Source organism: Olea europaea, unplaced genomic scaffold (assembly GCF_002742605.1).
Source record: "Olea europaea var. sylvestris unplaced genomic scaffold, O_europaea_v1 scaffold1352, whole genome shotgun sequence".
NCBI classification, from domain to species: domain Eukaryota; kingdom Viridiplantae; phylum Streptophyta; class Magnoliopsida; order Lamiales; family Oleaceae; genus Olea; species Olea europaea.
In genome coordinates this window covers 61,680-72,085 of record NW_019231018.1, presented here as the reverse complement: position 1 = coordinate 72,085, position 10,406 = coordinate 61,680, and the positions used below count along the sequence as shown (strand labels likewise).

General features: G+C 30.5%; 1 protein-coding gene across 2 annotated transcripts; it reads right to left on the bottom strand.

The window, feature by feature from the left end:
- Window positions 1-1,218: 1,218 nt before the first annotated feature.
- On the bottom strand, window positions 1,219-5,823 carry LOC111375242 (ER membrane protein complex subunit 3). 2 transcript variants are annotated; one of them, XM_022998044.1, is made up of 8 exons: window positions 5,458-5,823; window positions 5,286-5,379; window positions 3,070-3,189; window positions 2,912-2,960; window positions 2,521-2,620; window positions 2,356-2,417; window positions 2,123-2,181; window positions 1,219-1,599 (listed from the first exon to the last, which is right to left on the bottom strand). In XM_022998044.1, the coding sequence occupies exons 1-8, from the start codon at window positions 5,610-5,612 to the stop codon at window positions 1,495-1,497; spliced, it is 744 nt and encodes a 247-aa protein (XP_022853812.1). In that variant the 5' UTR covers window positions 5,613-5,823; the 3' UTR covers window positions 1,219-1,494. The 2 variants fall into 2 exon arrangements, with proteins under 2 accessions (XP_022853812.1, XP_022853813.1); XM_022998045.1 differs by lacking the exons at window positions 5,286-5,379; window positions 5,458-5,823 and adding exons at window positions 5,034-5,127; window positions 5,206-5,255.
- Window positions 5,824-10,406: the final 4,583 nt, after the last annotated feature.

Below are 10,406 nucleotides of genomic sequence, written 5' to 3'. Positions count from 1 at the left end.
TGAGTTTTAGAATATGCCCTATAAATTTTATTTTTGACTTCCTAATTCAAGTCGTTTGAATTCGCCCCTGGTCACCGTAACAAGATTGTTAAAAGTTTATACACTTATTATTTGATGATGTCACACACTATAGGCTAAACATACATACATGCATGATTTGTTTTCTAAAACATGGATTGAGACTTTTTGTGGGCACCAGTGTACGGGCAACTTTTGTTCTCTGATCTGTTGGGGCACATCCTACTATTAACCTCTCTCACGATGCTCCAGAGACAGAATGGTGGGAGACCCTTAATATTGAGGTTCAACCTTCATACATGCATGATTTGGTGCCATTTTTACTAGTGTAAATTCAAAATTGAGTGAACCCCTGACCGAGTCAATCACTTTTAAAGTTGTCCACTGGACATTCGACCTTGAAAGATAGTAAAATGATAGTTACTATAACGTAAACTATAATAATAATATGATGAATTCCAAGTTGTGGCAGCTCCGAATAAAAGGTTATTAATAATGGTATTAAGACATCGGATTTCCCAAGGAAGTGAATCTTTAAAACTTTAAATCAAAGGGAAATAATTTATTTATTGCTGGGTTGAAAAAATTTATGATGACATACTGTTGGACATGTAATTTGAAGAGACAAATAGACATTTTGTTTGGTTAAAAAAAGAAAATGGATGTTTTGAAGGCAAAAAAATCAAATTAGTTATAAAGAGAAAATAATGTTTGTGATTTATTTATGTAATAAATAAATGTAATTAGTAAGTTTGTTTTATGTCATTTATATTTTTTCAAAAGATTTTTGTATTTTCAATTTTTATTAGTTCTTTGTATTTGCATATGATTATTTTATGTTAAAGAATTTTATAATTATCATTTTTGTTTTTTTTTTCAACCAACCATTTAACCTTACATAATTTGAAACATTCACCCAAACAGCACCATAGACGATTGTCTATCTTGCCTATAGTTGAGGACGACATTTAATTGTGCCTGATATTCTGCCATTATTGTCCCAAAGCTTTAGTATTCTACTATGATTGTCTAAACACTTTAGTCCAACGTTGTCCTACCAGACATGCTTTTTCTTTCGAAATTACAATTACGAATACTCCGCAACTCTTTATTTTTCTACTTTAGTTTACTTTGGAACTTGGTCCACCGTTGAAGGGCTGTCTGTCAGCATCACCAGCCTTTCCAAAATAGAACCTCGGATGCTCTCAATTTTTTTGCCAAAAAAGTTGGCAGAATTCTTGTCATTAAAGCACACATCATTTGAATGAGGGAGTATAAGAGCGAACTATTTGTCAAAATTAACAACTAGAATTCGGGACAACACCTTAAATTATAAATCAACACGATACAAAATACATGCAATAAGCTCGGCAACCAGTCGTCTTCACTCATTTCTGTGCTAACATTTGAGGCCACACGTGCACCAGTAATGAAGTAACACCACGAAGGGGTAAGGTTACATGCTCTTACAGTTTCTCAACTGACGAGTTTCTTCAACACAGCTTCTGCCCGCTGCTCAAATTTTGGCAAGGTCCATTCATGTTGAACAATGTCTAGACTGTCTTTCTCTGCACCCAAACTCTGACCAGAATTGTGTAAAAATAAGACAAAATCATCATGAACTTATCCAAATATATGTGCACAGAATATAAAAGATTAGAAGGAATATATCTTAGTAATCGAGTATGTGTGACGACGTTATGATGTGCTTAAATTTTTCTGGTGCCCAGATATCCTACATTTATAGACTAAAAAAATCTTCGAAGTTCACATAATATAGATAGCAGTCATAATTAAAAGATTCTATGCAAACTGAACAATAGGGTTAATTCCTATTGACAAAAATCTGTCTGTTAAGTTCATGAGAGATGCAAACGGGAACTTTAATATCAGAAGATTGGTTAAAGGTACCGTTCTAAGTCTGTACCGATTATCTGGTGGAAGTTAAATGCAAAGTACATAAGATCTAACTTCTCCCTATGTGGGAAAAGGTTTTAGATGAAACAAACTAATGTAAAAAAAAAATGAAAAAATTAAAATAAAAAATAAAAAGCAGATGACATCAATCATCAAGAAATAGGAGAAAAACTGTTAACATGCATACCCTTGTCGGATCGAATCCAAATCCACTCATTTGCATCATGCGTTGTGTGTCATCAGTTGCTGCATCAAACAGACGTGTTCATGCCAGATCAGATTTAAAGTAACTACCCAATATTGAAATAGATACTTGTCCATGACTCCAGTCGTATGATTGTTATCTTTTATATGTATGAAGGAAAAAATAACTGAGACCAATTAAATTATAAAAGAAGTAGAAGTTTAAGAGATACCAACCATTTTCTTCTCCCAGAATAAGACTGAATAGACCTCTCAGCCCAAATAGATTGAGGAAATACCTAAATGACACCAATAGTTAATCATCATATGCGTTACGGCTGTACGGTAATGTAAGAGCCCAACTTAACGACAATAATTTTTGCTAATGAGTTGGAGAAATACCATGATCGACTGCTGACATAGCTGACATCAACAGTACTCAAATCAATACCGTTTTGTAACATTGACCTGAACCTCTGAGTAAGTGGAAATGGTATCTTAGCTGGACAAATGTGTACAGTTACCATGTCAGCCAGTATGGATATTAGAATGAAAACATATTATGACAACACAAGAAAATATAATGTAGGTGATTCAAAGTGAAAAAATCCACTAACGAAAACATTAAAAAAGAAAAAGAAAAAAAGGAAAAAGATCATGGAGTTAGCTTGAAAAGAACGTTAATGACAAGATCTATTGTTCAGTCAGAAATATTGCACGCTGATTTAGTTGAAAATTCCGATATGCGATGACACTGACAGTACAAAATAAGGAAATAAGGAAAAATACAGACCTGCCACAAATCCAGAGAAGAAAAAGTTAACCCATGCAAATGTAAGTGTCTGTCCAATAAATAAATAAACACATTAAGAACATCGTATATTTTTGTCATCATATATTTCTGTCAGTGTTATTGGCAATATGAAGCCATTAAGTATGCAACAGAATTACCTGTGGTATGATCATTGAAAGATTCTTTTTCATCATATCCATGGCCATATTCGGATCAGAGAACATCTGTGCCTGCGCATTTTGAGTTTGGCCCTTGGGCACATAAAGTAATCCATTCTCCTGCAATGTTACATATAAAGATTTCCCCATAAACTGGTGCACTTGTGCTATATATATATATATAACAGCAACAATTAACGTTTTGAAAACACAAATACTGATATCAGAAAGTGGTTCCTATGCTAAGAATGCCACCTCTTGGCTATAATAAATGGGAGATATTGGATCCATCTTTCAAAAGCACTTTTGAGGGGCAAAATGATCCCATCACGTGAACTAAGAGTTTTAGCACATAAAGGTATAACAGTTGATTTCAATGTACTCAACACAACATTTGGCTAATGTAATATTCAAAGACGATTGTGTCCTCTGAAAAGTGAAAACAAATGAAAACTACTATCTATCTATTTCTGAAAATTATCCAGCTGATTTACTTAACTAGGGAAAGACAAGCTTAATTATCATATAAGCTGTAACGTGCCTTCACACTTGTTTAATGGTCCAAATCCATCGAAACCCCCATTTTGTATACTACAGATGTTCATGGATGTTAACTTACAAACACTTAAATTAATAGTCAGACGAAATTACGCACCGTGTTTCTCTTAGCATGAAGTCTGCCTTTTTGTTCATATACAAAAAAACAGTGGAAAAAGGGAGACGTTGATATGTTAATCTCCTAAATTCCAACGTTAGTAACCATCAAAGAAGCAACAACATGGACGTGGAACATGAACACGACAAGAAACGAGACAAATACAAGTTTTTTTGTTCCGTAGGACACGGATACGGACACATTGATTAAGTTTTTAAAAATTTAAATTTGATATATTATTTCTGTACTCTTATACTTGTTACTATAGGAGACGGCACATGTCATGTTGAACATTTGCCAGCGAAGAGGGTACCTAAAGTGTCTCTTTAGCATTAGAAATTTTTAAAATATATAAAAAAATAGGACAAGGTATGTGGCTTGTTGGAAATGTTCAGGGAATGTTGATGTCCAAACATGTCAGACACGGATGGATATCCCTAGTAGGAGTGTATGTGCTTCGTTCTAAGTACTAAGCACAAGAGAATATAATATCTAGAATTAATTTTCTTAGCTTAAAATGATTGGAAGTGAAAAGATTGATCATAAAACTGCTGAAAGAAGATTGCAATCAGAAGTTATAAACCAAACATTTAGTTCTCGATTCCCAAGACAATGGTAAGTTACAATTTGTAGTTAAGCAGTATTTGCCATTTCATCTAGTTCCTCAAGTCTTGCCAGTTTGTCCTCTTATGTCAAACTACTAAAACATGTTATATACTTGTCATCCAGAGAAGTATTAGTTGTAAAACATTTAGGAGTATTTTCCCTTAAAATAGATATGCGGGGAGTAAATGAAGTGACAAAGGAATATTTTCGTAGCCAAATGGTCGTAATTCAGCTTGCCTCATTTCAACAAGCCCATTTCGATCACCATACAGTCCATTCCTTTCTTATGTCTTATTTCTTCAAATAATCATAATATTTGCCTTAAATTTCTTTCTCATTCCAGTTGAAGGATAACCTTACACTAATCTAATGTCACCGGCGACTAGGACATTGACACAATTGAGTTAGAATGTCACCTAAATCAATATTCCATTCATTCATTTATTAGTTAATTGGGGCATAATCCAATAGAGACCTTTATTTCTTACCCTCTTTATTATACTTACCAATCAGAAAATCACCAACGTTCAATACAACACTATCACCTATCAGAAGTAATCAGCTTACATCCCTATGTTTCCATCCGTAATTTTTTAATTATGTACATATATGTCAAATTTTGAACTCAATCTTCAATCAGAATTTACCACAAAATTAGTATAAAACAGATTAAAAAAGGAGAGAGAGAGAAAAAAATTCCTACCTCGTTGCAGAAATAAACCCTACGAGCACGAAATGATTTAGCGGGTATAAAATTTGCAGCTGCCCTCAGATTCCTTGCCCTAATTACCACTTGACTGGAAAAGGGGGAAAAAAGTGAAATCCAGAGTAACTTACACACACCTAACAGCATGTATACAAAATTAATAGTATACCCTTCTTTGACCATTTTGGGATCGGGAACTTGATTGGATGAGCGCATGAGCTTGGGAGAGAGAGAGAAAAAAATTCCTACCTCGTTGCAGAAATAAACCCTACGAGCACGAAATGATTTAGCGGGTATAAAATTTGCAGCTGCCCTCAGATTCCTTGCCCTAATTACCACTTGACTGGAAAAGGGGGAAAAAAGTGAAATCCAGAGTAACTTACACACACCTAACAGCATGTATACAAAATTAATAGTATACCCTTCTTTGACCATTTTGGGATCGGGAACTTGATTGGATGAGCGCATGAGCTTGGATACGAAATAACGAAGAATTCCGATTAGCACCATAACCACCGATAGTGGTATCAACACCCAGTCTCTGATCGCCGTGTCCAATACCAAATCTTCCGCCATTTTTCTATTGAATTATGATGTGATCCGATAGGAAAACCTCCGTTTCTATCTTGTTGCGCATTTGTGTTTGAAGTTACGATGAATATTGGCCTGAGAATAGGGCTTCTGGGCAGCTGTTAACGGACGGCATCGCGACGGCATGGACTCGTAAATAATTTTGAATTCCCAGTGATGGCCCAAGACAACACGGGCCATTTGGACTATTAAACATAGAGGAAAGGAAAAAATTCATATTTGCATATGAAATATAGCTCCATTTGTTTCCCATAACTTCTCCATTAAAATAAAAAAAACGATCATTATCCATCATATCAAACCAATATATTTGACTTTCTATCTTTTGTAAAGAGCTCGTAACGACTACAATTTTCATTCTCATTTTTACATTAATATGTACCAAACGAGGCCAATAAAATATTTTGTTGTAAAAGGTAAGTTTATAGGTTTAGAGATGAATGACAATTATACCCCTGCAGTTCTAAAAATTATTATTGTTCTATCCCTGATTTTGTCCTATAAATATAGGGCTTTGATTCTTAATAAAACACACAAATCTATTGACTTCTCTCTGTTCTTTTCTCTTTTTTTCACTTTTATAACACGTTATCAGCAAAATAGCTTAATCTTTCAAAGTTTAGTGAAGGTAATAATTTTTATAGACATGAATATTTATCGCGATACCAAAATTAATTTGGTAACATATGAAATATTTAAATATACATATGCATAATAACGAGGTTGACTATTCTTCTTTACTTTTCATCGACATGCATATTAATTCTAATTCACGTTTGTATGTGTAATCTGAACACATATTAATTCATTTTTTTTTATTCATACATGATCATTTTTCCACATTATTTAATATTAATTCTGTCTTTTGAATTCATTGCATTTATTAGTTCTATGTTTAATTTCTATATATGTAAAATTCATATGCATGTTTAGTATCTTTCGCATGTTGATAAGAGATTTACCCAATTTTGTTAACTTCTATGTATAGAGATTCTTTTTCTTAATGCATGTTTGGTAACTAATTTTTCTATATAAATTCATATCATGTCTATATGGTAATTAAATATTTTTAGATATTCTTCTATGAACTTCAAATTAAGAATTTATCATCTTATTGTTCCAAAAGTAGCACAATATTATAACTAATATTTCAGAAGAATATTAATTGTATATCTATCTATTATAAATAATTCGTTGTTGCTCCTGAAGTAGCACAACATTATTAATATTCTAGAAGAATATTACATGTTTATAAAGAGTATGATATTTCAAGTTTAATATTCCAAAAGAATATTGATTCAATGCTCCTGAAGAAGATTAATTTAAATTATATTTATTTTAAACGAATATAATGTTGATGTTCTCGAAAAAACACAACACGTGTTATATAAATATGCAAGATGAATATTTCATTGTTATTCATGTAGGGCATAAATTTTATTATTTAACTCGAAAGATATAATGAATCATTAATGTCGATATTTCAAAAGAATATTGTATTTATGCTCTTGAAAATTATATTTCTCATTGTATTCCCAAATAAAGCACTTTTTATATAAAAAAAAAAAAAAAAGTTTTGTTGGTGTTCCTGAAAAAACACAATATTATTAATATTTTAAAAAAGAATATAATATTATAATTTAGTATTCCTGAAAAATATTGATTGATTATATGTAAAATCACGAATTAAATTACTCTATTTATTTACGTATCCATTTTTCTGCATACGTAATTACATATTGATGTTCTTGTTGGATTTTATTGCTCTTGAAAAGCATAATGATATAAGATCTAACATAAAATTATATTTTTACTGCTGAAGAGTAAATTTTTACATAATTATTACTGTAAACAATAATATGTTATTACTCCTGAAGAGCATGACATTAAAATTTTTCATATTTCAGAAGAATATTGATCTATTGTTCTTGAAGAAGTAATAATAAAATATAATGTGATCTCAAAATAGCACATTATAATTTTCATTAATATTCTAGTAGATCTTATTTGCTCTCAAAAAGTATAATTACATATAATTTAACATAAATTATATTTTTACACTCGAAGAGTAAATTATTATATAATTTATTATAATAATATTTGATTTCTCGCAAAGAGCATGAATTATAATTTTTAATATTTCAGAAGGATATTGATGTATTACTTTTGAATTAGCAATAATAATAATAATAATAATAATAATAATAATAATAATAATATAACGTGTTGTTTAAAGTAGCACATGTTTCGAAAAATATATTATTTTGAATTCATATTTATCCCTGAAGGAAAACTAATGTTGTTAAAACATTGATTAATTTGACTACTTGAATGATACATGATTATATAATATTTAATCATATTCTTCGATATTAAATAATTGAATTATATATTATATTGAACCAGAAGTTCGATTTGATTTTATTATTAGATATGACCAGTTGAACCATCACTGGATCAACAATAATGCAAAATTAAAATTTTGAATGGATATTAAATGAAGAATCAGAAGATTTTTCAATACAATAAATTCCTATATATTATTTGTTCTCTTTATCGACAATTGATCATTAAACATCATTAGCTAAAATAGGGATTGAATTCCCTATATTTCTGAAAATTAATGTTAAACATCTAAATATTATTTTAATCTAATAGATTTGACATAAATATTATATGATTGCATAGTGTTCGCAACCTGAAATTTTGTGAAATTATTACTGAAGTTATGAGCATAATTTTCAGATTATATAATCAAACTATGTCTTGTTAATGCTAGTGGACATAAATCTCAACATTTTAATAAGTGTTAGTTGAGCTGTCGATTAATGGTTTAACACTATTGTTTGTTAAGTGCATCTAATTAATTTTATTGAGAATAAAGTACTTTCCATTTTTATTTAGAAAATTCTATTATGCATCATGTCAAAATCACAGTTCTCCCTATTATAATCAGCTTATAGTTAGATCCTACTTTTTCCATCTAATTATTTTGATGGTGTAGTATATGTAAAAATTGAACACCACAATACACTGAGATAGAAAACAAAGAATGTTGAGAATAAGTACGTAGTTTGAACTATTATTTCAAATGTGCGATATTTTATAACACTGAAAAAATGATTATCAATTTGATTGGACAATTCTCTCAGCATTAGGGGAGGAATTAAGAAGTTGAAAATAATATATAAATGCATCATAATCTAAACCCTCACTAAATATCATTTGAACCAGAAGTTCGAAAGATAATTTATTTAGATGCATGTATTGATCAAAGAGATCAACAGTATCTCATGCGCCAATTTTTAATACTCCAATACGAATTGATGTCTTAGGAGATAATTTGTTAGTATTATATTTGATATATCTATAGCACGCCTGAAGTGTGATGATGTTCAATTCTAATAAAAAAATCTTCAAATAAAAATGGAGCAATTAACAAAGATGGTTTCATTAAAGACTCTTAATGAGTATTTAGACATAACAAATATAAAACCTCAGAAGAGGTTCATGTACCTGATATATTGAAAATTGGGATATCTAAATAAGTTATGTCATTATGGAAAAAGAAATAGAATCGAACAAGAAAAGAAAAAGTTGTCGACAACAATTTTGTACATGATATACAGTATTATATGTGAATCGCAAGGAATCGAAATAAATGCGTCAAAATATATCGATCGAAATAATGTTTGGCCAAATAAAAGGAGACGCAATCTTAAATTGAATTTACTAGATAAACACGAAATTTTTGGACCTGTAACCCGAAAATCTAAAAGTATATACTTATACGAAAAAGAAATGAGAAAAATAAAGTCGTAATGTGTAATGCTCAACTCTCAACATAGTGAATTTCGCAAAGATCGTCATGGATGAAATCACGAGTCTCTATCATGTTATCTTGATAATACATAAAATTTGAAATACGTAATAGTCAACTAAACTGGCATGATTATTAATGTTATATTTGAAAATTTTAATATACGTGAAGTATAACTCAAATCATCCATTTTTTAGATCATTATGTTGATTAAAACAATCTGGACACATGTTGTATAATCGTTTTAGCGAATATTTATTGAATGAATGCTATGAAAATGACTATGTCCGCCCATATGTTTTCATAAAGAAAACAAATATTGAATTTGCAATTATAGTCGATGATTTAAATTTAATTGAAACTCCTAAAGAGCTCAACAAAGCTGCTGGTTATTTGAAAAATGAATTTGAGATGAAAGATTTGAAAAAAATCAAATTTTGTCTTAGGTTGCAAATTGAACATTTCTCAAAAAGATTATTTGTTCATCAATCCATGTATACAAAAAAAAAGTTTTAAAATGCTTTTATATGAATAATGCATATCCACTGGCATCACCATAGTTGTTCGATCATTCGATATGAAAAATAATCTATTTTGTCCACTTGAAGATGGAGAAAATGTTTTTGATCCTGGAGTATTATATCTTAGTGCAATTAGAGCATTAACTTATCTTGCAAATTGCACTCAACCCGAAATAACTTTTTCTGTAAATCTCTTTGCAAGATATAGCTCTACACCAACTCAAAAATATTGGAATAGTGTTAAACGTATTTTTGTTACTTAAAGGGTATCAATGATTTGGGATTATTTTATTTTCAAAAGTCAGGATCTACTTTAGTGAGATATGGATACAGGTTATCTATCTGACTCACATAAAGTTAAATCACAAATAGGTTATGTGTTTACAAGTAGAGGAACGGTTGTGTCATGGAGATCTGTGAAACAATTATTGACAGCAA

Coding starts and splice junctions, on each gene's coding strand:
- LOC111375242 (XM_022998044.1), bottom strand. CDS start 5,612: ATGGCGGAAGATTTGGTATTGGACACGGCGATCAGAGACTGGGTGTTG. Junction 3,190..5,285: donor GGGTTTATTTCTGCAACGAG/GTAGGAATTTTT, acceptor GTAACATTGCAG/GAGAATGGATTACTTTATGT. Junction 2,182..2,355: donor TATTCTGGGAGAAGAAAATG/GTTGGTATCTCT, acceptor TGTTTGATGCAG/CAACTGATGACACACAACGC.